Genomic DNA, 27,695 nt, shown 5'->3' with positions numbered 1-27,695 from the left:
CTTCGGTGCTACTGAAAATTTCTGACGAGCCGAAATCATTTCGGCACTACAGCGCCGAAACAGCGGTAAAATAGGAGTATGAATCGGCCCTTAGCCTAAATTTGGCAATAGCCACTTAAACCTAAACCTAACCTTAACCAATGACTATGTCTAAACTAAGTATGCACCCCCCGTTTTTCGTGCAAAACAAATGCTTGGAATGGATTCAGAATCGTGAAAACCCCCCTAGTTTGACATGTCACAATAATTGTCACATGCTACTTAAACTCAATCATTAAATGATGAAATTTGCCTTTATAATGGTTGTCTATGGTGTGGTATATAAAAATGTCCGTAACTCTTTTCCGCAATGTTTCCGGCAGAGCAGACCTCTCATTCTGTGGACCTTAACCCATTTTGACCTGGGTCCGATTAAAAAAATGTCTGTTTAAAAATGACAGTTTTCTGAAAAAGCTATGTTTCTATGTCAGTCGTTCTTCGATTTTTCAAAAATAGCAGACCTACAAGCTCGTAGCGCGCCACTCGGTGGCGCGCTACGAGCTTGTAGGTCTGCTATTTTTCAATAGCTAAAGCATAACATAATTCTAACACCAAAAGGGGTTCCCGCTCCAAAATGGGTTAATGACCAAGTGAATAGAAACCCAATAGAAACCCAATGTTGCCCTGGTGAACACAATGCATTGTATTTACATCTCTTGTATTTACATGGCCAAAGCATATCCACGGGGTCCCCAGGGGGTCCCCAGACATGGCCAAAGCATTTCCAGGGGGTCCCCAGACAAAAACGTTGAGGACCCCCTGCTCTAGTTTAACAAGTATAATATGACAAATACGTAAAAAGAAAAAAAAAAAAAACACTTCATGCTCATTTTTGTATTGGCACATTTAACACATTTACACATTCGATATTACATAAAACGTATGTAAGTGAAAGTGAAAAAATAATTAATATTTCTCGTGTCCTATTTTTTTTTGTTTTGCAAATATTATACAAGATTAGTTGTACTGATGTGATGTCACAGAAGGGTCTGACTCCCAGTGCTGAGTAGACCTGCTGACTCCAGGGAGCCTTCACTGGAGACAGAGTTCTGCATGCCTTCATAAGAGTGCTGTGGAGCGCGAGCGCACACACACACACACACACACACACACACACACACACACACACACACACACAGTCAGACACAGACGCTGACATGATGCTTACTGACCATGATATGGAGACACATGGAAAACACACAACATTAATCTTATTTTTCTCACTACAGTGGTGAGCCGTTGAGAATGGCAGTGATACCACTTGAGTACCTCTTTTAGTGGTACCACCATTCACACTTAATCGTTTAAAGGTGTCAATGGGTGTAGTGTGGCAAATCCGCCACAGTGTGGCACATGTGAGTCCATGATTTTTTTTTTTTACTAGATTCATTGGTGAATGCATTAACAAGTGATTTTTTACTTGTAGTTTTATAAACAGAATCCTTAGGATGAATTCAAAGCAAATTGTTTCTTTAAACAAAACTGTGTTTTATCACATTTAACAGCATTAGACAAATGAAAACTTGTATTATTTGTGGAATCTAAACTCGGGTCTCCTAATGAGTAGATACAATAATTAAATCAAGTCACTTTGTAAAATGTAAAGCAATGTGATGTTCTTATGCCTAAATAGTTTCCTTAACCCCTAAAATATATCTTTATACTAGGGCTGTCGAATATTTAATCGTGATTAATCGCATGATTGTCCATTGTTAAGTCAAATCATTTTACCGCTGTTTGGGCGCTGTAGTGCCGAAATGATTTCGGCTCGTCAGAGATTTTCAGTAGCACCGAAGAGCCGACTTTAGGACGTTACCCTGCTTACAGGAAGTTGATAACCTGTTTAGTTTTTGTGTTGGAAGCCATTTAAAAGAGCCTGCGTTTACACTGGTTAGTGTTTAGGACAACAAAAAAAGTTATGCCCGGTTGAAGTTTTATTTTCCAAATAACTTTATATATTTATATTATAGTTTATATATATATATTATATAACTCTATATTTGTACGTCTCTAAATGTTCTGAAATTGAAAATGGTGGACCCTATTGTAAACTAGTGTAATGTCGTCTACAGTATTTATATTGAGTTGTGCTTTCATTTGAAATGTACCCATTCTGCAAACTGTTCATAAATACTTCGATCAATCCTAGTGAGTTTGCACCTAGCAGAGGAAAGGAGCCACATTCTTACAGAGAAGAGCAAAGTTTTCCAACGGAAAGATATATTGTACCAGTTCAATTCTTGTAACGAGTTCTGGAAAACGCAAACAAGATTGACAAAAAGGGTTGTTCTCTAACACAGGCTCCAAGTAGCGTCATTCAAGGAGAGCTTGATTCTCTGCAAAGCAAAATATCACGCTTAATTAAGCAGTCTTTATGGATATGATACCTACAGAGGACTGCATATCCCAGACCAGGGGGACTTAGAAAGGAACTAGTCTTACTGTAAAAGTAACATTTCAATAAAATGCATTAGAAACTATACTTTCAGAACAATTATATTATTTTAGGGTGTGAAAGAGAGTTAAATATACACTAACTGGAAGAAAGTACATTTGGATTTCACACAATGACATGCAAATGAATTAACACCTAGCTTGCTCATGGGCCTTTGTGTGTCGAATTAGTCCATCGCAATTGGCAGCTATACTTTTAAACACATCTTACATTTGAGTATTTTTTTTGAAGGAAAATGCTATTTGTCCCAACATTTGTTTGAAAAAGCTTTAGACCCTGTATACAAACTAATGGCATATCTAAAAGCACACAACACTGTTGCTATGCCAATATACAAGATGTGAACTGGTATATTGGCTAATTCCGTGGTATATTTCACCTTACATTTTTATTCAAAGATGTGGCTTATATTATGTAATATACTATGTATCTGCTCTTGTCCAGAAACGAGTCAGTTGTTCTGCATACTGATGGGTTTATTGCGAAGCACACAAACCAGCGTCGGACTGGTAAACAACATAGAAATACACAAGATGCTTAGAATAACATCGCATAAACATAATCCAGCACATAATCATGAATGAAATACATTCCAAAGTAACGTGCAAAACATTTAACATGCCTTACTGGCTGCTCTACAAGCATAAGGGAATGAGAAGATCACTATAGTGCCCGTGCCATGGCCATGAACACAGCGACACACACACACTTGAACTTCTGCATCACACTGTCAAATGACAGGTGTGCAACCATGTCTATTGTCTAACGTCCACCTGACACCAGACGGCCATATAAAGGGTTCCGCCTTAGCCAAACAATGACACTCCCGGCCCAACATAGGCATAAAATAACTTAACCCATTCTGACCTGAGATCAGATTCATACGAGGTTTCCACTGGACACACACTGGTCTGATTAACCCATTCTGACCTGAGATCAGATTCTAAAAATGTCAGTCGTTCTTCGATTTTTCAAAAATAGCAGACCTACAAGCTCGTAGCGCGCCACTCGGTGGCGCGCTATGAGCTTGTAGATCTGCTATTTTCCAATAGCTAAAGCATAACATGATGCTAACACCAAAATGGGTGCCCGGTCAGAATGGGTTAAATTAAATACAAAACAAATAATTAGGAATAATTGCAGCAGTTGTACTGTGTTATATTTAAAGCATTATACACACATCTACTCGTTAGGATACCCGAGTTAGATTCCACCAATAATACATTGTTTTTCATTTGTCTAATGCTGTTAAATGTGATAAACACAGTTTTGTATTGCTTTTTTTGTATTGGGCTTTATTTGTTTTTATAAATTTGAATTAAAATACCGGTACTCTATTCTCTTGCATCCAAAGAGCCTAAAGTATTACCGAATCATTTCCAATACTTTTACATCTCAGAGGCAAATATTGTAATTTGGCACGCAGGCAAGCAGGCAGGCAGGCAGGCAGGCAAGCAGGCAGGCAAGCAGGCAGGCAGGCAGGCAGGCAAGCAGGCAGGCAGGCAGGCAGGCAAGCAGGCAGGCAGGCAGGCAGGCAAGCAGGCAGGCAGGCAGGCAGGCAGGCAGGCAAGCAGGCAGGCAGGCAGACAGGCAGGCAGGCAGGCAGACAGGCAGGCAGGCAGGCAGGCAGACCTTGACTATGTGTCCCACTATTTGTTAAATAGAGTAAATTGAATTGAGTTAGATATCTATAAGGGTCCATTTGGTTAACAACTATCCATTTAGCTGGGGACCACCTGGAGCCTCTCAGGGACCACTGGTGGTCCTCAGACAGGTTGAGATACAGTTCATGCAAGAATTTGACATGCTTAGATTCCAGCATTTGTTTTATGGGGGTTAAGGAAACTTATATTTTAATATATTTAAAGATATATAGCCCACTCAATATACCAATTTAAATAACGTTAAAGAGCTAATAAAAGCCATGCATTATTTTTGTATTGTGTGCAATTCCTGGGTGTTATATTCCATAGATTGCCCCTGCCTCAAAATGACTTGATTTAATCGAGGGTTACATTTAAACTGACAACAAAATGCCAAGTGTGTCTGACCATTAGCTGCTCTCTGCTGCCTGGTGACAGCATGGAATAAAGTGGTACCACCAAAATACATGGTTCCAGGGAGGCTCACCACTGTATGGGAATGAAATGCAAATAAGAAAATAATTCAATTCTCACGTGTCTGCGCAAGATGCGGTCTAGCAGGCTGCGCTTGGGGGTCTTTGGGGACGGCGCCTGGGACCAGTCCAGGTCTTTGGGCCCCTGGGACCCCTCGGGGCCAAACACGTTCAGCTCCTTGTAACAGCCCGTCTCCATCATCTGCACATAATATACCACAGGATTGTTTTCGTCGACTATAATACTATGACTAAAAAAATGTTCATCGACTGCCTTTTTTTTCACTGACGAAAACTAAAAGGAAACTAAATGAAAACTTAAGCTATGATGACTAAAACTAGGCTAAATGTATTGAGAAATAAAAACTAGACTAAAATGTTAGGAAGGCACTAGTGGACAAGACATCCAGTATAAGTCATTTTACACTTGCATGCTGAAAATAGCAGATCTACAAACTCACAACGCGTCTCATTGTATTAATCATTTCGTATATGCCACGCTGATGAATTGAATACATGTACTGCAGGACCACGTTAAGTCCCCGGTTCCGGGACTTTTTTGTGTTACCCTTGGAGGACTAGGCATGTAACGATACGATTTTTTATGATTTATCCCCCCCCCCCCCCCCCCTCCAAGCTTTTTTCACAATTTGTATTTACCTACATTGCGAAAGTAGCATTCATCCGGTCGTTTTAACGCACCCCTCACCAACCTTAATCCGGTCGTTTTAACGCACCCCTCACCAACCTTAATCCGGTCTTTTTAACGCACCCCTCACCAACCTTAATCCGGTCGTTTTAACGCACCCCTCACCGACCTTAATCCGGTCGTTTTAACGCACCCCTCACCAACCTTAATCCGGTCGTTTTAACGCACCCCTCACCAACCTTAATCCGGTCGTTTTAACGGACCCCTCACCAACCTTAATCCGGTCGTTTTAACGCACCCCTCACCAACCTTAATCCGGTCATTTTAACACACCCCTCACCAACCTTAATCCGGTCTTTTAACGCACCCCCTCACCAACCTTAATCCGGTCGTTTTAACGCACCCCTCACCAACCTTAATCCGGTCGTTTTAACGCACCCCTCACCAACCTTAATCCGGTCGTTTTAACACACCCCTCACCAACCTTAAACCGGTCGTTTTAACGCACCCCTCACCAACCTTAATCCGGTCGTTTTAACGCACCCCTCACCAACCTTAATCCGGTCGTTTTAACGCACCCCTCACCAACCTTAATCCGGTCGTTTTAACGCACCCCTCACCAACCTTAATCCGGTCGTTTTAACGCACCCCTCACCAACCTTAATCCGGTCGTTTTAACGCACCCCTCACCAACCTTAATCCAGTCGTTTTAACACACCTCCTCACCAACCTTAATCCGGTCGTGTTAACGCACCCCTCACCAACCTTAATCCGGTCGTTTTAACGCACCCCTCACCAACTTTAATCCGGTCGTTTTAACGCACCCCTCACCAACTTTAATCCGGTCGTTTTAACGCACCCCTCACCAACCTTAACCCGGTCGTTTTAACGCACCCCTCACCAACCTTAATCCGGTCGTGTTAACGCACCCCTCACCAACCTTAATCCGGTCGTTTTAACGCACCCCTTAACAACCTTAATCCGGTCGTTTTAACACACCCCTCACCAACCTTAATACGGTCGTCTTAACGCACCCCTCACCAACCTTAACCCGGTCGTTTTAACGCACCCCTCACCAACCTTAACCCGGTCGTTTTAACGCACCCCTCACCAACCTTAATCCGGTCATTTTAACTCACCCCTCACCAACCTTAATCCGGTCGTTTTAACGCACCCCTCACCAACCTTAACCCGGTCGTTTTAACGCACCCCTCACCAACCTTAATCCGGTCATTTTAACTCACCCCTCACCAACCTTAATCCGGTCGTTTTAACGCACCCCTCACCAACCTTAATCCGGTCGTCTTAACGCACCCCTCACCAACTTTAATCCGGTCGTCTTAACGCACCCCTCACCAACCTTAATCTGGTCGTTTTAACACACCCCTCACCAACCTTAACCCGGTCGTTTTAACACACCCCTCACCAACCTTAATCTGGTCGTTTTAACGCACCCCTCACCAACCTTAATCCGGTCGTTTTAACGCACCCCTCACCAACCTTAACCCGGTCGTTTTAACGCACCCCTCACCAACCTTAACCCGGTCGTTTTAACGCACCCCTCACCAACCTTAATCCGGTCGTTTTAACGCACCCCTCACCAACCTTAACCCGGTCGTTTTAACGCACCCCTCACCAACCTTAACCCGGTCGTTTTAACGCACCCCTCACCAACCTTAATCCGGTCGTCTTAACGCACCCCTCACCAACCTTAATCCGGTCGTCTTAACGCACCCCTCACCAACCTTAATCCGGTCGTTTTAACACACCCCTCACCAACCTTAATCCGGTCGTCTTAACGCACCCCTCACCAACCTTATGTCTAACCGATGACTAGTCTAAACTAAGTATGCACCCTCGACTATAAAACTAAAAATCTAAATTTTCAACACTGGTTGAAAACACTGGTCGTCATACCTCGTTCTGCCAGGAGATGGCGACGCTCCCGGTGTTGAACTTGGCATAGAAGTCGTTGTCCGTCTGGTCCAGACTGACTCCTTTAATGGTGGCGAACTCGTCGATCTCGTCGATGTCGCTGCAGTACACCTGTCTGGGCTGAGGAGGCGCCAAAACGAAAATGTATTCAGAATCATCCAGGCATAATACAGATAGATAGCTCGCGGCTTAGCAAGTGAAGTGCAAGAAGTATTTATTTTAGCCATATTATGATTTTTTACTGCCATAAACAAACATTAAAGTCCATATACTTGGCTCAGCTGGCAAACATTTTATGTCATAATTGCCCTGAACAAACCCATAGACTTGGCTGCCATATGACGTAAGCGTCAAAAGCCATGCATTGGAGGGGCCAGCGCCCCATAAAATGTAAAGATTTTTTTTAAATATATTGTCGTGAACGAAAACGTCATCTTCCTGACTCGTAGGTGTAGTTCTAGCCTCGTGACCCTCGAAATCGCTGGTATTTGGGTTAGAATGCAATGCGATTTCAAGGGGGATTGGGTCAGAACCAGGCTATAAGTCAATGGGGATTGGGTCAGAACCAGGCTATAAGTCAAGGGGGATTGGGTCAGAACCAGGCTATCAGTCAAGGGGGATTGGGTCAGAACCAGGCTATAAGTCAAGGGGGATTGGGTCAGAACCAGGCTATCAGTCAAGGGGGATTGGTCAGAACCAGGCTATAAGTCAAGGGGGATTGGTCAGAAAGGAAGAATGGCTGGGGAAGGATCAACATATGGAATGTCAGAACAGGTCAGCTCCATATATGGAGATCTAAGGGTTTGAGGTCAGATGTATAGAGTTGCTGGCCAATGTGGATGACATCAGGGATCTCCATATATGGGCTTAATATTGATGTCACGTGCTCCATCCCTGATGATGTCACATGCTCCACCCCTGATGATGTCACGTGCTCCATCCTGATGATGTCACGTGATCTCTCACCTGGGGTGCGACACACTGACGGGGATTGCACGATTCCATAGTTAACTGCAATTACAGTATTATATTACTGTAACTCCCCTATTTCCTATGTCCTATTTCCTGTGTCCTATGTCCTATTTCCCTATGTCCAGCTTTGAGGGTTTGTGTAAACACAAGATGAAGGTGAGGACGCACATTGTGATTGGCCGCAATGAGATGATGTCCAGGTACAGTATGATGATGATGATAAGAGCGCCCCTCACTTCACATGGGTGTGATTTTTATTTCATTTTGCGGTTGAACTAATTTGGTTCCAAATCCATGTCGTTACACCGCATCGTAGGTAAATATTGCTGGGTAATTGGCTGCGCCCAACGGAAATAGCTGATCTACAACAAGCTCTCAACGCGTCGCAGCGTTGAGAGCTTGTTGTAGATCAGCTATTTCCGTCCAAAAGTGCTTGTAAGCAGTGTTGTTTTTGGCAGCAAATTTTGATTTTAGTTTTAGTCATAGTCTTTTGAATAGTTTTCATTTAGTTTTAGTCACCTGGAATGTGTTGGTGTTAGTCTAGTTTTAGTCGACTAAACATCATAAGATTTTAGTCCACTAAATCTACAGTTGATTTAGTCGGAACTAAATACATTTTGGCGGGGCTTGATGCCGTCGTAATGACATATTTTACACTTGCTGAAAATAGCCGATCTACAAGCTCACAACGCGTCACGCTGCGACGCGTTGTGAGCTTGTAGATCGGCTATTTTCAGCATGAAACCAGGTGTAAAACAACGTGTGTCTTATACTCTTGTCCACTATAGTCCCTTCCTAACATTTTAGTCTATAGTTTTTATGTGTTGACGAAATTGTCAATATATTTAGTCTTAGTTTTAGTCATCATAGCTTAGTTTTCATTTAGTTACCATTTAGTTTTCGCCAGTGGAAAAAGGTAGTCGACGAACATTTTTCGTCTTAGTTTTAGTCGACGAAAACAACACTGGCTTGTAGATCAGCTATTGTTTTGTCCCAAAGTGCCCCCTTACGAGATTCCTACGGTGTTAACGTGTTCTAGAAGTGTGAGTGTGTTTACGTCAGGTTTGAACGGCGGCTCCAGGACTCCCGCCTCCAGCATCCTGAAGTGGACGCCGCTGAAGAAAGCATGTGACCGCACGGCCTCCGCCCCCGACGGCCCGCAGCCCAACCGCTGGCTGGCGTCTTTGGTCAGCAGCTGCAGGGAAACACATTAAAGGTACTGTAAACCAGAGCAGATATACTGTAATCCAGAGCAGGTACACTGTAATCCAGAGCCATCTAATAGAAGAGTTAGGACATTGAAGGGGGCAGAAAACCGAGCGCTGTTCTAATGCAGCCTGAACTGAGACGAGCTGGAAAGACATTGTTTTCAACGAGGCGTGGCGCAAACTAGAGCTATTTTAAGCATGTGTGCAACAGTTTTAAAGTATTGTACAGTATAACGACTAAAGTCTCTTTAATGTTTATGTTGTACTTTTACTACAAAACAATTTAAGCACCCGTTCATCAATAAGATTATCGAGCCTGTTAACGAGCATTATCAAGACGAGAGGCGATGGAGAAATGAATGTAAACATCCATGCATGTCGGTATTGAGTGTATCGGGTGTATTGATACCTGCCAACCAGTGCTGTCCGGGCAAACAAAATGAAGCTTTCAAAGTGACTTATATGTACACACATTAGCCAGTTACGGTTTCTTTAATATTTTTTTATTGGTTAAAATAAGGTCAGAAAAGTACTGTATCTGAAGGCCCTATAGTTAAAGATACTGGTTCTGTTCAGAATTTATTATCTCCCGTCTTTCCACAAAATAAATGTTCGATAGTGTGCTCGATAAGAACCCGGCTCGATAAGCCTAAATAGGAGCTTGTAGGTCTGCTATTATTTTTTTATCGTGAAAATGTGTCGAAAAATCTTTGAATATGTATTCTTTCAAAGCGAACGTTTTAACTTAAAGCCTTGCTTCTGTGGCGGGGGTCCCTAGGTGTGGGGGCACCCCCCCACACCTAGGGACCCCCGGGGGGGGGGGGGTCGGTGGCCTCATTGACATGAAATAGTTTGAGAACAACTGACATAGAAAAGAAAACTGTCAGGATTTAGAAGTAATTTGTAGAATGGTGCTCGATCGGGTCTAAATTAACCTGGCCTCACCAGGCTTTCCACCACCTCGGAGGAAAGCCTGGTCTCTGTTTCAAAAGTCTGTATGATCCTGTCGGGGAGCGGATGATATGGTTACGTCATGTTGTAGTGTTGTTTTGCCGACAGACCGGAACAACAGGCGGCGGCAACTTCCTTTTCCCTCTCTGAATAAAAGCTCTCGTAGCCTGCAGCTTTTATTCAGAGAGGGAAAAGGGAGTTGCCGTCCGCCTGTCGTTCCTGTCTGGCGACTACAAAACAACACTACAACATGACGTAACCATATCATCCTGATGACTACAAAACAATACTACAACATGACGTAGCGATATCATCCTGATGACTACAAAACAACACTACAACATGACGTAACGATATCATCCTGATGACTACAAAACAATACTACAACATGACGTAACCATATCATCCTGATGACTACAAAACAATACTACAACATGACGTAACGATATCATCCTGATGACTACAAAACAACACTACAACATGACGTAACCATATCATCCTGATGACTACAAAACAATACTACAACATGACGTAACCATATCATCCTGATGACTACAAAACAATACTACAACATGACGTAGCGATATCATCCTGATGACTACAAAACAACACTACAACATGACGTAACCATATCATCCTGATGACTACAAAACAATACTACAACATGACGTAACCATATCATCCTGATGACTACAAAACAACACTACAACATGACGTAACCATATCATCCTGATGACTACAAAACAATACTACAACATGACGTAGCGATATCATCCTGATGACTACAAAACAATACTACAACATGACGTAACGATATCATCCTGAGGACTACAAAACAACACTACAACATGACGTAACCATATCATCCTGATGACTACAAAACAATACTACAACATGACGTAACCATATCATCCTGATGACTACAAAACAATACTACAACATGACGTAACCATATCATCCTGATGACTACAAAACAATACTACGACATGACGTAACCATATCATCCTGATGACTACAAAACAATACTACAACATGACGTAACCATATCATCCTGATGACTACAAAACAATACTACAACATGACGTAACCATATCATCCTGATGACTACAAAACAACACTACAACATGACGTAACCATATCATCCTGATGACTACAAAACAATACTACAACATGACGTAACCATATCATCCTGATGACTACAAAACAACACTACAACATGACGTAACCATATCATCCTGATGACTACAAAACAATACTACAACATGACGTAACCATATCATCCTGATGACTACAAAACAACACTACAACATGACGTAACCATATCATCCTGATGACTACAAAACAATGACTACAACATGACGTAACCATATCATCCTGATGACTACAAAACAACACTACAACATGACGTAACCGTATCATCCTGATGACTACAAAACAACACTACAACATGACGTAACCATATCATCCTGATGACTACAAAACAATGACTACAACATGACGTAACCATATCATCCTGATGACTACAAAACAACACTACAACATGACGTAACGATATCATCCTGATGACTACAAAACAATACTACAACATGACGTAACCATATCATCCTGATGACTACAAAACAACACTACAACATGACGTAACCGTATCATCCTGATGACTACAAAACAATACTACAACATGACGTAACCATATCATCCTGATGACTACAAAACAACACTACAACATGACGTAACCATATCATCCTGATGACTACAAAACAACACTACAACATGACGTAACCATATCATCCTGATGACTACAAAACAACACTACAACATGACGTAACCGTATCATCCGCTCCCGCCCGGATGATACGGACTTTTGAAACTTTCCTCCGAGGTGGAGGAAAGCCTGGCGAGGCCAGGTTATCATTCTAGGGCTCCTTGACATGAAATCGTTTGAGAACCAACTGACAATAGAAAAGAAAACTGTCAGGATTTTTAGAAGTAATTTGTAGAATTTGGTGCTCGGGTCTAAATGGGTCGGAGCTCCCAGTGTTGTTTTCGTCGACTAAAACTAAGACGAAAAATGTTCGTCGACTACCTTTTTCCACTGAAGAAAACTAAGTGGAAACTAAATGAAAACTGAGCTATGACGACTAAAACTAAGACTAAATATACTGACAATTTCGTCAACAAATAAAAAGTGGACTAAAATGTTAGGAAGGGACTAGTGGACAAGAGATCCAGTATAAGTCACTTTACACTTGGTTGCACTTGGTTGGTTGAAAATAGCAGATCTACAAGCGCACAACGCGTCGAAGTGCGACGCGTTGTGAGCTTGTAGATCGGCTATTTTCAGCAAGTGTAAAAACAGTCCTTACGACGGCATCTATGCCCACCAAAATACATTTTAGTCGACTAAATCAACTGTAGATTCAGTCGACTAAAATCGAATGACATTTAGTCGACTAAAACTAGACTAACACTAATACATTCCAGGTGACTAAAATGTGACTAAAACTAAATGAAAACTATTTCCTGCCAAAAACAACACTCACCGAGCGACACAGCGACACAGCCTCCCGGCTGAACATGCTCCCGTATTGCACGTCGGCCTCTTGGATCCTCCGCTCCATCTCGGACGCTTTGGGCCGCTCGCCTCGCCTCCTGAACGGAGGCCTGCCCGCCGTCATCTCGTACACCAAGCAGCCCAGGCCCCACCAATCAGGACTCACCCCGTAATACTCCTTGGCCATCACCTCTGGAGCTGCAGGGGTTTGATTGAAATATTTATTAACAGTTTGCAGAATTACAGTACATTTCAAGCACAAACTCAATACAAAAGACTGTTAACTGTGAGTGGACGACCCCAATTAAGCATTACACTTGTTTTACAACAGGGTCCATATTGTTCAATTCATCAAAACATTTAGAGACGTACAAATAGACACTTCTATATAGTTAAAGAACAGAACAGGAATTCATCATAAAGGAAGCAAAAAGGGAAAAGAAACATATACAGTGAGGGGGAAGGGGGGGGGGGGGGGGGGGGTAGATAATACACATTTGTCCAAAACATTATTTTTCTATTAATCTTTTAACCCGTTTTTTAGACCTGAGGACGATTCTACAAATGTCTTCTAAAGCAAAGATTTAAAGAGTTAAAAACGTTCACTCCGAAAGAATATATATTCAAAGATTCAGTTGTGGAAACATAGCACTTGGAAAAGAGTATAGGCTATTTATTTATTGATTGATTGAATACTTTATTAACAGGCTTTAATTGGGCCAATAAGCCCCTATAGGCTTGTTTCCATTGTGGTCCTCTGTACAGTATAATATCGGAATCGGTCAGAATCTGTATCGGCAGATAATATGACCCTGCAAATAATCGGAGATTGGATATGGGTCATAATCTCATAATGGTGCACCTCTACTTTGAACCTATATTTGATGCAGATCTTGTAGAATTTGGTTGATGAAATCTAGACCAAATGGTGGGTCTGAACGACCATAAACCAGCCACAGAAGCATGGAATAAATATGCAAGTGGTGACGAAATATTTAACCTTTAATTGTTAGATGGAGTAGAAAATAAGCAAAACGGTGGAACCCCAAAACCTTATTGGTTGTCAAAGCACAGACAGTTCTCACACCACAGAAAGCATGACAATCTGAGGGCCGATTCATACTCCTATTTTACCGCTGTTTTGGCGCTGTAGTGCCGAAATGATTTTGGTTCGTCAGAAATGTTCAGTAGCACCGAAGAGTGGACTTTAGGACGGTACCCGCCCCCCCCCCCCCCCCCCCCCCCCCCGAACCTCAAATGACGTCACATTGTAGGCTCTACAGAGCCAAATGACGTCACATTGTAGGCTCTACAGAGCCAAATGACGTCACATTGTAGGCTCTACAGAGCCAAATGACGTCACATTGTAGGCTCTACAGAGCCAAATGACGTCACATTGTAGTCCCTACAGCGCCGAACCGACTTCTATTCGGCTCTAAAATAGGAGTTTGAATCGGCCCTATAAAGTGAGATCAAAATACTTTTCCTATTAGAATTTAAATGTCCTTTTTTTTTTTTTTGTTCAGACCTTCGGTCATGTTGTCATATCACTCGTCCTACAGCCATCCAATTGTCACCAACTCCGATAGAAAATGAAAAATCATGTGTGTATTGATTTGCAATCGGTGAAACACGGACGGACGGACAGACAGACATCCGGCCTGGAGGAGACCCTGCATGGCTACTCTAAATTAGAAATCACACCCGTGTGAAGTGAGGGGCGCTCTTATCTGTACATCATCCATTCATTGTCAATGGGAATGTAATCTTTGTGCAGGACAAAAAAAAAATACCGATTTGCTCGTCCACATTATGACGTACAGTAAATTCTCCATTCATTGTCAATATTTTTGTGGGTATAAGACCACAATCTACACTAAAAGCTGAATATAGGAGGTCAAGGTAAACTTTATTGTCCACAAGGGAAATTTGTCTTGGGCTTTCACCCCAGCTACAGCCACACACAGAACATCAATGACAACAAAAATACATTACAGAGGAAGACACAACATTACACCATATAGCACACATGATGTGGATAATCTAGCCTCGCGCAGTTACCGCTGTTTCAGAGCCTCGTTCAGCATCTTAGTTGATGCTGATACGAACAGGGGGGGGATATAGCGCCCCCTATACTGTAGACGGTGTACTGTAGACGTTACTTACCCATGTAGCCTGTGGTTCCCACCCTCCCTTTCACCAGCTTCTTCCCCGGCAGACGCACAGCCAAGCCCAGGTCAGAAATGCGGACGTGTCCTGGAAGGGGAAAAAGAAAAGTGTAACTGATACGTATGTGAACTACAGACGGATGCTTTTTGAAGCTTTATCTTTTGACCTCATTATACCTGAAGCCAACCAAGGTTTCCAGTCAGGCGGTTGATCCATTTTGGACTGACCAGATTCTACACAAATGCCTTTTAAGTCATGACAGTTTTCTGAAAAAAAAACCCCCATGTTTCTATGTCAGTGGTTCTCAGACTCAAACTATTTCATGTCAAGGACCCGCAAGATTATATGTAATATGCCGCCGACCCCCATCTGAATATATGTTGTTCCTGGGACCCCCGGGCCCAGAAGCAAAGAGTTGAGTTAAAAACGTTCGCTCTGAAAGAATATATGCATTCAAAGATTTGCACCACGATTTTTCATACCTACCTAAGTTCATAGTGCGGCACTCTGTGCCGCGCTATGAGCTTGTAGATCTGCTATTTTTCAACAGCTAAAGCATAACATGATGCTTAAAACACCAAAATGGGTTCCCTCCCCAAAATGGATGAATTGTTGCCCGTTTGTTCTGTTCAAACAGAGCTTCTCAACTCACAACAAGCCTCCGCTCGTCGACTTACAATTTAGTCATTGCCGCATTCAGCGGACTCTCTTAAATCCAGAGTGATTTACAGTAAGCAACAACAAAAACATGGTAATACATCAAAAATACCTAATACCTAAATAAAAACCTATAACCGTAGAATATAATAATGTCTATATAATGAAACTATGCATATACACTAAAGAATTCCTGTTCATTTTCCTTTATTTAAAGACGTTTACGCCGCGGACAAAGCCAACTCGAGTCGTGACCAAATCATGACAATAAACACAATGTTTTGGGCCGATCAAATAATTAGAAAGAAGAAAGAAAGGCAGGTCTATACAACACTTTTTTTTTGTTTTTCTTCTTACAAATTATTTTATTGGCCCAGAACATTGTGTTTATATAGTGCAGCTTTAATATGTTGAAAACGGGAATCATGGCATTTCTTTCTTCAAAATCTTGAAGAAATTAGCTTTCTTTTTGATACCAATTATAAATATGAACTTATCCCATTCTGGGCAGGAACCCCTTTTGGTGTTTTAAGCATTATGTTGTGCAATTGAAAAATAGCAGATCTACAAGGTCTGCTATTTTTGAAAAAAACGTAAAAATGTGGTGCAATTCTTTGATTATATATACTTTCAGAGTGAACGTTTTTAACTCAAATCTTTTCTTCTGGGAGGTCCCTGGAACTACATATTTTCAGATGGGGGTCGGCGGCCAATTACATATATATATTTGAGGGTCCTTGATGTTTGAGAACCACTGACATAGAAACAGGGTTTTTTCAGAAAACTGTTAGCATTTAGAAATTTGTAGAATCGTCCTCGGGTCTAAATGGGTTTAACCCATTTTTTTGGGGGGCGGGAACCCCTTTTGGTGTTAGCACTATGTTATGCTTTAGCTATTGAAAAATAGATCTACAAGCTCATAGCGTGCCACCGAGTGGCGCGCTACGAGCTTGTAGGTCTGCTATTTTTGAAAAATCTAAGAACGACTGACATAGAAACATAGCTTTAAAAAAAAAAACTGTCAGGATGTATAGAAGACATTTTTTAGAATCTGATCTCAGGTCAGAACGGGTTTAAACACACACGCCAGCCGGAAGGCGTTTAAGAGCTTTAGGAGATTTTCCCTCAATCAGGAAAAAAAGGCAAGACAAAAAAACACCGTGTGGAATTTCCTGCTCCACCAACAGGAAGTCTACTCGCGGAGGAATGCAAATGATGCAACACGCCTAAGAATAGAACACGCACCGCGGCATGTTTTCCCCACATGCATAACACGCTTCACTTCCTTGTAATTCTAGACGTCTGTGTTTGCGTTTGGGCTCCTGTCAAAATATCATCATTAATTAACTTCCTGATTCTCCACCGCAAACCGTCCGATCCGGAGATGCCTTAGTTAGCGTGCTCGCAAACTTTGTCCGCCCCCTCTCAGGTAATAAGGCTGAGCAATCAATCAGGTTGAGCAATCAATCAATCATTGAAAAAGCGACCAGTATGATGAGAAAATGTCACAGGCAGAATTCACAGAATCTACTGAATGTGAAGGAGGAGGAGGTGACAAACTGACATATTGAGCACACACTATGGCACCCCCCCCCCCTTCACATTCAGTAGCTTTTGATTTGTGGCCAGGTGTAACTTCCTTGGGGGTCTAGTAGGACCTATTAGTAAATGACAATAAATAAATTGCTGTAAAACTCTGTAAAAATATACATATTTTAGCCACTAAATTCGTTCGAATGCCACCCGCCAAAAAATTGCTAAAACGAAAGAAAGCAGCAAATGGAAAATGAATGTAACACTCACTTTTACTTTCTCTAATAACAACCTAAATATGACAAAGTTGTCGTTTTAATGTACAACATTGTTTTCTCCCTCAACATTAAAGGAGAATTCCATGCTAGAATGCTTTCTTATCTTTCTTACCTTTCTTTGTAGTCGTTACGTCCCCACCAAAGAGGTCCAGGTGTTTTTTGTGTGCAAAAACTCCTTATTGGCTATTTTCCCTACCATAAGCCCTCAATGAATTGCATTGCATTGAATGGGAATTGAATGGGGCTATGGGGTGTTATGCTAGTTTGCTTATTTCCATCGAAAGAAGTAGTAAAGTGTGCCGCTTGGGATATTATTTACATTATGAAGAGAGGATATATACAAAGAAATTATAATTTTGAGCGATGGAAATAAGCGAATTAGCACAACACCCCATAGCCCCATTCAATTCCCATTCCATTCAATGCAATTTATTTAAGGCTCATGGTAGGGGAAATGGCCAATAAGGAGCTTTTGCACAAAATAACACCTGGACCTCTTTGGTGGCGACGTAACAACTACAAAGAAAGGTAAGAAAGCCTTCTAGTATGGAATTCTCCTTTAAGAAAACCAACATACAGTTATGGGTATCTGCTCATTTCTAAAGTTACAATTGAATTGCTTTTAAGACGGCAATGGGCCAAATTGTCAAACATTGTGAAAATATCCCATCTACGAGCATAAGGGAGTTCCGACCACTCCTATAGGCTATGGCAGGCTATATATAGTCTGGTGGGTCTCAGAGGCCTGTAGCCTATGGCAGGCTATATATAGTCTGGTGAGAGGCCTGTAGCCTATGGCAGGCTATATATAGTCTGGTCACAGAGGCCTATAGCCTATGGCAGGCTATATATAGTCTGGTCAAAGTGGCCTGTAGCCTATGGCAGGCTATATATAGTCTGGTGAGAGGCCTATAGCCTATACAGGCTATATATAGTCTGGTGTCGTCTCAGGGGCAGGACAGGTTACAGGAGAATGTGTTTACGTCAGTTACGTCTTCGTCAGGTCATATCAGGTCATAGGTCAGATGACTATCCTGAACTTGGCAGTGTATGCTCGCGGGGCGTTGGACACATTTCTCTTAAACCACTTTAAAACCCAGGCTGTACTTATTTGACGATTATATTCCCGAGGGTTCTATACTGTATACTGTATGTATATCATGTGGTTCTCAATCATTGTCTTGTCGGGGCCATCAAATCCATATAGATTTGGCCACGTACCGGCATTCTGAAAATATGTTGTGCCTAGTGTGAGAGTCGATCCAACTAACGTCAATACAGCATGGAATTATGTGGACAAAATATTATCCAACGATAACACAATAATTCAAAGTGTTGGGTCTGACAGGGTGAATCATGTCAAATAGCCACGCCGACGTATGTAACCTGAGAAACATATAAACCTCATGTAACCTGAGAAACATAAATCATAACATAAACCTCATGTAACCTGAGAAACAGTCATCCCAAGACAAACTGGTCGGGTTACTACTTCTCACACTATGACCCTAAACATACTTTTTCGTCACGCCATCACTAAATACAGGTTTTTGCTGCAGACATAAAAAGGCGCCTAAAAGCTTTTTGGTTTTTAAGAAAAATCACACCCGTGTGAAGTGAGGGTCCGCCTCTTATCATCGCACATCATCATACATCAATCTCATTCTGGCCAATCACAATTTGCGACCTCGCCTTTCGTCTTCGATGTTTGTGTTTACGTTTAATGTAACGTAACGCTCAAGAATGGCCATCATTTTAAATGGCATTCAACCCATTCTGGACGGGAACCCCTTTTGGTGTTTAAAGCATTGTGTTATACTTTAGCTATTGAAACGTAGCAGATCTACAAGCTCATAGCGTGGCACCGAGTGCAACGCTACGAGCTTGTAGCTCTGCTATCTTTGAAAAAGATAGGCTTTCTTACCTTTCTTACCTTTCATTAAAGTTGTTACGTCCCCACCAAAGAGGTCCAGGTGTTTCTTTGTGCAAAAACTCCTTATTGGCTATTTCCCCTACCATAAGCCCTACATGAATTGCATTGAATTGAATGGGGCTATGGGGTGTTGTGCTAATTTGCTTATTTCCATCGAAATAAGTAGTATAAAGTGTGCCACTATCATTTACATTATGAAGAGAGGATATATACAAAAAATATATAATTTTGAGCGATGGAAATAAGCAAATTAGCACAACACCCCATAGCTCCATTCAATTCCCATTCAATGCAATTCATTTAGGGCTTATGGTAGGGGAAATAGCCAATAAGGAGGTTTTGCACAAAATAACACCTGGACCTCTTTGGTGGGGACGTAACGACTACAAAGAAAGGTAAGAAAGCCTTCTAGCATGGAATTCAACTTAGTAGCAAAACATATCATGGCAGGATTACAGGCTCACAACAACGCGATGTGAGCTTGTAGATCGGTGTTAAATAGTTCTACATTCTGATTAGATACTCATTGCTATAGAGTTCAATAACAGATCTCAATGTCTCTCCTTGTGACTAAATAACACAATTGGAACACAATTAAGGTTCTTTAGCTTTTCTTTTTTTCTTTTTTTTCCCCCCTGAAAAGCTTGTATTGGACATACAGGGCCCTAGCTATTTATTATTATATATTTTTTAATAGTTCAACAAGCCATCGACACATTGTGCAGCTTGTACGTAGATCAGCTATTTTAAAATGTTCAAAATAACTGACGTGTGCATGTTGTAGTCATCACGGGTTCCTCTTACCATTGTCATCCAGCAGAATGTTCTCTGGCTTCAGGTCCCTGCAAAGCACCAAACACAGGTCTGGGATCAGTACTACACACATTAAAAAGGGCCTCTCAATGCAATACTTTGTTTTCAAGCGTGTTGCTGCGCACATTTAAAATGGTTTTTTTTTGTACCATGTCTATTGACATTTAATGTCAGTAGATTACAAATGAAATACAAAAAAAAAACTCTACCTATTTAATTTCTCCCCTTTCCCATTCCAAGTGCATTTGTCTTAAATATATAATGCCAGCTCCGCTATATTCCAAAGCCATTTTCAGCAATGGTATTATGTTTTTGGTATGGGTACAGCTGGTCATTTTCAAAGTATAGCTCTCAAGTCAAACAAGTGTGTGGGCACCCCCCTGGTTCTAAATGTTTAAATCGAATCCAACACAACACTTGTAAACTGGCCCCCTTGTAAACTGACCCCCGTAAAATCTGAATCCCCCCCCCACCCCTTTTTCCCCTCACTGTATATATGTTTATTTTCCCTTTTTGCCTCCTTTATGATGAATTCCTGTTCTGTTCTTTAACTATTATAGAAGTGTCTATTTGTACGTCTCTAAATGTTTTGATGAATTGAACATGGTGGACCCTCATGTTGTAAACAAGTGTAATGCTTAATTGGGTCGTCCACTCACAGTTAACAGTCTTTGTATTGAGTTTGTGCTTGAAATGTTAGTACTGTAATTCTGCAAACTGTTAATACATATTCAAATCAGTCAATCAATATATTTTGGTGTTAGCATCATGTTATGCTTTAGCTATTGAAAAATAGCAGATCTACAAGCTCGTAGCGCTACGAGCTTGTAGGTCTGCTACTTTTTTTAAATCGAAGAACGACTGACATTAGAAACATAGCTTTTTCAGAAAACTGTCAGGATGTATAAAGACATGTTTAGAATCTGATCTCAGGTCAGAATGGGTTAATAAATATTTCAATCAATCAATCAATCAATCAATATATTTTGGTGTTAGCATCATGTTATGCTTTAGCTATTGAAAAATAGCAGACCTACAAGCTCATAGCGCGCCACCGAGTGGCGCGCTACGAGCTTGTAGGTCTGCTATTTTTGAAAAATCGAATCTCAGGTCAGAATGGGTTAATAAATATTTCAATCAATCAATCAATGAATCAATACCTGTACACGATGCCCTGTTGGTGCAGGTGGTCCAGGCCGCAGCACACCTCGGCGGCGTAGAAGCGCACCCGGTCCCCGTCCAGGCCCTTGGAGCCCTTGGTCTCCAGGCTGTAGATGTGGAAGCGCAGGTCTCCTCCGTTCATGATGGTCATCACCATGCACAGAGACGTCTTGCTCTCGTACGAATATGCCAGACTCACCTCGAAAAACAAACAACAAAGACAGACACACGGTAAGATATTATGCATGTTTAACCACGTACTGTATACCCCCTGAGCACGCTATATATTTAAACTTTTATTATTATACATTTTTTCATGAATGAATACTATATATTTTGTTTTACTTTGTCTCATTACAGTGTCGTGTGAAAGTAGCCAAAATAGAAGTTATATCTAATAACTTTGCAAACAATCTTATCAGTCTGACCACAAACCTACTGTTCAGACTCTCCAGGATTATGTTATGCTTTAGCTATTGAAAAATAGCAGATCTACAAGCTCATAGCGCGCCACTCGTGGCGCGCTATGAGCTTATAGATCTGCTAGTCCACTGCTAGTGGTAGGTCTGCTATTTTTTTACATCGAAGAACGAGCTCTCTTTGGCTTTCCAAACAGTCCTCTCGGTCTTACCACAAACCGACTGTGCAGACTCTCCAGGATCTGTTTCTCGCTGAGAGCCATCCACTCTCCTTTCATCTTCTTGATGTAGGTCTTCTGCAGCTTCTTGCAGGCGTACATCTGCCCCGTGGAGCGCACCTGAACCGCCCACACCTGCATGGTACGAGGCAGACGCAGGTGGTTATTATACCAGTAAGACGCGCAAACGCGGGAAGCGAACGCAGCTGAGACCCTGCAGATCATGTCTGTCTGTCTGTGTGTCTGTCCCGCTGTTACTGTATATGTGGACCTGGCCCCTTTTGTGCCCATATATGGAGCTGAGTGGACCTGGCCCCTTTTGTGCCCATATATGGAGCTGAGTATTGCTGATGCAACACACTCCATATTTGGATAGCGGGACAGACAGACAGACAGACAGACACACACACAGACAGACAGACATGATCTGCTAGGTCTCATAGTAAGTGCTCACTGCGTTCGCAATAATATATACTCTTAAGGTCGTGTTGGTTGCAGTGACCTCTGACCTCTCCAAAGCCGCCCTTCCCCAGTAGGCGGTAGTGTCTGAAGGTCCGCTTGTTGATTGGATGCCTGGAAGACAAACATGTGACATTTTTAATGGTGATAGGCTGCCTGGAAGCTAGCCTCGGTCCCAGGCTTACTTATCTGCGAAAAGAAAAGCCTGGTCACAACGTAAGACAGAGAAGCATAAAGTAAAGCCTGGTCACAACGTAAGACAGAGAAGCATAAAGTAAAGCCTGGTCACAACGTAAGGCAGAGAAGCATAAAGTAAAGCCTGGTCACAACGTAAGGCAGAGAAGCATAAAGTAAAGCCTGGTCACAACGTAAGGCAGAGAAGCATAAAGTAAAGCCTGGTCACAACGTAAGACAGAGAAGCATAAAGTAAAGCCTGGTCACAACGTAAGACAGAGAAGCATAAAGTAAAGCCTGGTCACAATGTAAGGCAGAGAAGCATAAAGTAAAGCCTGGTCACAACGTAAGGCAGAGAAGCATAAAGTAAAGCCTGGTCACAGCGTAAGACAGAGAAGCATAAAGTAAAGCCTGGTCACAACGTAAGACAGAGAAGCATAAAGTAAAGCCTGGTCACAACGTAAGACAGAGAAGCATAAAGTAAAGCCTGGTCACAACGTAAGACAGAGAAGCATAAAGTAAAGCCTGGTCACAACGTAAGGCAGAGAAGCATAAAGTAAAGCCTGGTCACAACGTAAGACAGAGAAGCATAAAGTAAAGCCTGGTCACAACGTAAGGCAGAGAAGCATAAAGTAAAGCCTGGTCACAACGTAAGACAGAGAAGCATAAAGTAAAGCCTGGTCACAACGTAAGGCAGAGAAGCATAAAGAAAAGCCTGGTCACAACGTAAGGCAGAGAAGCATAAAGTAAAGCCTGGTCACAACGTAAGGCAGAGAAGCATAAAGTAAAGCCTGGTCACAACGTAAGGCAGAGAAGCATAAAGTAAAGCCTGGTCACAACGTAAGGCAGAGAAGCATAAAGTAAAGCCTGGTCACAACGTAAGGCAGAGAAGCATAAAGTAAAGCCTGGTCACAACGTAAGGCAGAGAAGCATAAAGTAAAGCCTGGTCACAACGTAAGACAGAGAAGCATAAAGAAAAGCCTGGTCACAATGTAAGACAGAGAAGCATAAAGTAAAGCCTGGTCACAACGTAAGGCAGAGAAGCATAAAGTAAAGCCTGGTCACAACGTAAGACAGAGAAGCATCCAGGGTGCCTGGAAGCTAGGAACATTAGGAAGGAAAGGTCTTTTCAGCGTAGGTCTTGCCCAGGGTGCCTGGAAGCTAGGAACATTAGGAAGGAAAGGTCTTTTCAGCGTAGGTCTTGCCCAGAGGGTGCCTGGAAGCTAGAAACATTAGAAAGGAAAGGTAACTTAATAATAAGAAATGTAACTTAATCACAATTTTACATGAATGGATTAGCGACTAACAATACATTATCGACATGCAACCTGCATATCTCTCTCTCTCTCTCTCGCACGCACGCACGCATACAGCGAGCGTATACACGTGCACACACACACGCACGTGCATAAACAGACAGACAGACAGACAGACAGTACTGACCTCTCTACCATCTTCCATTGTAGAAAACGATTAAAAAACATGCTCTCCTGGTACTGATGGAACGGAGATCCACACAGGTGTGCATGAAGCTTCCTAACGCGCACACACACACACACACACACACATGTTACCGAATGTGTCATTACACACATGGATACATACATAGACACACACGCACGCGCAATCACACACGCACACACTGAGGCGCGCACACATGCACGCAAAAATTACTCAAATTTGACATGCTGCGTTGGACCTGTAAATCTGAATGAATTTTCCCCAAACTTTGCAAAGATCATTTTTATTTTATAGCCATTGGAACAACATTCCAAAAGAACAGATTGATATTTTGTTGTTAACCCATTTTGGGGCGGGAACCCGTTTTGGTGTTAGCATTACGTTATGCTTTAGCTATATAAAAATAGCAGATCTACAAGCTCATAGCGCGCCACTCGGTGGCGCGCTATGAGCTTGTAGGTCTGCTATTTTTGAAGAATCGTGAAAAGTGACGAAAGGGTTTGAGAACGACTGACATAGAAAAACATAGCTTTTTTCAAGAAAACAGTCAGGATTTAGAAGACTTTTTAGAATCTGATCTCAAGTCAGAATGGCTTAAATATCTTGCATTGAATTTTGATGCACCATGCTAACATACTAACACCATACTAACATACTAACGCACACGTTCACGGCGCGCGACAAACTTACCGTCTGCATCGTTCAAACACGTCCCCACACGGATCCTCCTCCAGTTTCTGCCTGCAGCTCTGTTGACAGTCCTGGAGCATCGCCACGCACTGTTCAGACTGAGAAATATATAAAATATATACCTCCATGCACTGTTCAGACTGAGAAATATATAAAATATATACCTCCATGCACTGTTCAGACTGAGAAATATATAAAATATATACCTCCACGCACTGTTCAGACTGAGAAATATATAAAATATATACCTCCATGCACTGTTCAGACTGAGAAATATATGAGAAATATATGACTATACATCTCCATGCACTGTTCAGACTGAGAAATATATCACAATACACCACACACTGTTCAGACTGAGAAATATATCACAATACACCACACACTGTTCAGACTGAGAAATATATCACAATACACCACACACTGTTTAGACTGAGAAATATTTGACTATACACATCCACACACTGTTTAGACTGAGAAATATTTGACTATACACATCCACACACTGGAATCTGATCTCAGGTCGGAATGGGTTGAAACATTTTTCAACGTGGAAACAAAGGATTGTGACGAGCCTGACCTGAGACCTGAGAAACACTTGAACGATATTCACGCCGTCGTCCCTCCTCTTGTTGTCTGGCTTGGTGTCAAAGCTTTCCTGATGAAGCCATGATTAGAAACATTAAAACACATGTACCAGGGTGGTTTTTGGCAGCAAATTTCTATTTTGAGTGTGGAACTATATATAGTGGCCCTCTGGAGTGAGTGTGGAACTATATATAGTGGCCCTCTGGAGTGAGTGTGGAACTATATATAGTGGCCCTCTGGAGTGAGTGTGGAACTATAGTGACCCTCTGGAGTGAGTATGGAACTATAGTGGCCCTCTGGAGTGAGTGTGGAACTATAGTGGCCCTCTGGAGTGAGTGTGGAACTATAGTGGCCCTCTGGAGTGAGTGTGGAACTATAGTGGCCCTCTGGAGTGAGTGTGGAACTATAGTGGCCCTCTGGAGTGAGTGTGGAACTATAGTGGCCCTCTGGAGTGAGTGTGGAACTATAGTGGCCCTCTGGAGTGAGTGTGGAACTATAGTGGCCCTCTGGAGTGAGTGTGGAACTATATATAGTGGTCCTCTGGAGTGAGTGTGGAACTATAGTGGCCCTCTGGAGTGAGTGTGGAACTATAGTGACCCTCTGGAGTGAGTGTGGAACTATAGTGGCCCTCTGGAGTGAGTGTGGAACTATAGTGGCCCTCTGGAGTGAGTGTGGAACTATAGTGGCCCTCTGGAGTGAGTGTGGAACTATATATAGTGGTCCTCTGGAGTGAGTGAGTCAAAGTGTCCCACCCCTGGTCTATAGTGTTTCAGGTGAGCGAGGTGAGCGAGGTGAGGTGAGGTGAGCGAGGTGAGTGTTTCAGGTGAGCGTGTAGTCGTACCATTGCCTCCAGCATGTCGATGCAGTTGCGTAGATCCGGTCTGCTACGACAGAACTGATAGAAGAGGTCCCTGCCAATGGCCTGCTTCACACACAGGTTGTAGTAGTCCCGATCTGTCAGAGAACACAGCGTCAAACGTTAGGCCTGCAGCCTGGCCAACATGTCAATGTTGGCCAGGGACAATCCTCCCTACTATAGAGTGTGCTGACCATATAAGGAGTTCCTCCCTGTCCCCAGTGAGCTCCTGGGGTCGAAAAAACCCCTATAGTTTCAGTTTTGGTGGCGGGTGGCAAAGCCTTCATCCAATCAGGATATAAACGTAGATGGCAATAAAAAGGTTAATCGTATTCGTAGTAGATAAACAGCAGCATAATTTGAAATTTGCACCCTACGTATATGGCCAGAAACATAAGTCTGTGTGTTTGACTAAGGTTTGACTGTCTGTATATATATTATGATACTGTATTTGATTTTTGTCATATCGTTGTAAGAACCACAATGGAAGCCCCCAGGGCTTTTTGAGTTTTTGTTTTTTTTAGCATTAAAGTACAGATGTACTTCTGTACTTTTTGCAATAAGCACGCAATAAGCACGCACACAGACAGACAGACAGACAGACAGACAGACAGGTTAAATAAAATAGAAGATGAAATAAACACACAATAGGGTACACACCTATATTCATAGCTAGCTCCATACAGTGAAATAAACACACAGTAGGGTACACACCTAAATTGTTAGCTAGCTCCATACACTGGCTAATATGTGGGAAGCGTAGCATCTCCTTCCACTGCCAGCTCCGACCTTTTGATCCTCCACCTGCGGAAACAACCCACAGACACATGGAATGAAGCAAGAATAATAACATCTCACCACTACTAAATGCCTGCCTAAATAATTATGTCCCAAACCGCCCCCTAAGGCCTTCCACTGCTGGCCTGCTCGCTTTGCCTAAAAGAATGGCAACTAAAAACAAACAAACAAACAAATATAAATGTATTATTTATTATTATTATTATTATTACTACTATTTACTATTTTATATACTCTACATATACAGAGACTCAGGACAAGATTATTTATGCTTCATTTTTTTATTTGCTCGGCGCGTTGTGCCGTGTGGCTTCGTCAGGTGCTTGCATATACATACTGTACATACAGTACCTGCATTCATGTATTGTATGCAAGCACCTGACGATGCCTCACGGAGAGAAACGCGTCGTGCAAATATAAAAAATGAAGCATGAATAATCTTGTCCTGTCAGTGTCTCTGGAGTGTGCGGCGGTCCCTTCCTTTCCCCGGGGAAGTTCTCTGCGGCCTGCATATCAAGGTCAAGGTCAAGTTTATTCATATGTCCCCAAACTGGGCACTTCGTGTTACAGCAGATAATAAAAGCTCTCCGAGACATTGCAAACAGCACAACA

The 27,695-nt window shown here is 42.2% G+C and overlaps 1 protein-coding gene across 2 annotated transcripts; it reads right to left on the bottom strand.

Moving 5' to 3' along the window:
- Nucleotides 1–884: 884 nt before the first annotated feature.
- Nucleotides 885–27,087, bottom strand: LOC308317194 (G protein-coupled receptor kinase 5-like). Of its 2 annotated transcripts, none has more exons than XM_080766049.1 (15): nt 27,000–27,087; nt 26,271–26,383; nt 25,422–25,499; nt 24,842–24,939; nt 24,134–24,226; nt 22,567–22,630; nt 22,052–22,192; nt 21,420–21,619; nt 20,251–20,288; nt 15,043–15,132; nt 12,866–13,074; nt 9,224–9,361; nt 7,177–7,314; nt 4,672–4,812; nt 885–1,109 (listed from the first exon to the last, which is right to left on the bottom strand). In XM_080766049.1, exons 1-15 carry the CDS (start codon nt 27,049–27,051, stop codon nt 1,017–1,019), a joined length of 1,686 nt encoding a protein of 561 aa, XP_080622175.1. In that variant the 5' UTR covers nt 27,052–27,087; the 3' UTR covers nt 885–1,016. The 2 variants fall into 2 exon arrangements, with proteins under 2 accessions (XP_080622175.1, XP_080622176.1); XM_080766050.1 differs by lacking the exon at nt 27,000–27,087 and adding an exon at nt 26,946–26,964.
- Between the last annotated feature and the right edge of the window lie 608 nt (nt 27,088–27,695).

The sequence above is a fragment of the Protomyctophum bolini genome (assembly GCF_963924005.1).
Source record: "Protomyctophum bolini genome assembly, chromosome: 6".
Taxonomy (NCBI): domain Eukaryota; kingdom Metazoa; phylum Chordata; class Actinopteri; order Myctophiformes; family Myctophidae; genus Protomyctophum; species Protomyctophum bolini.
The sequence above is the reverse complement of the archived record's forward strand: the minus strand, read 5'-3'. Positions and strand labels throughout refer to the sequence as shown.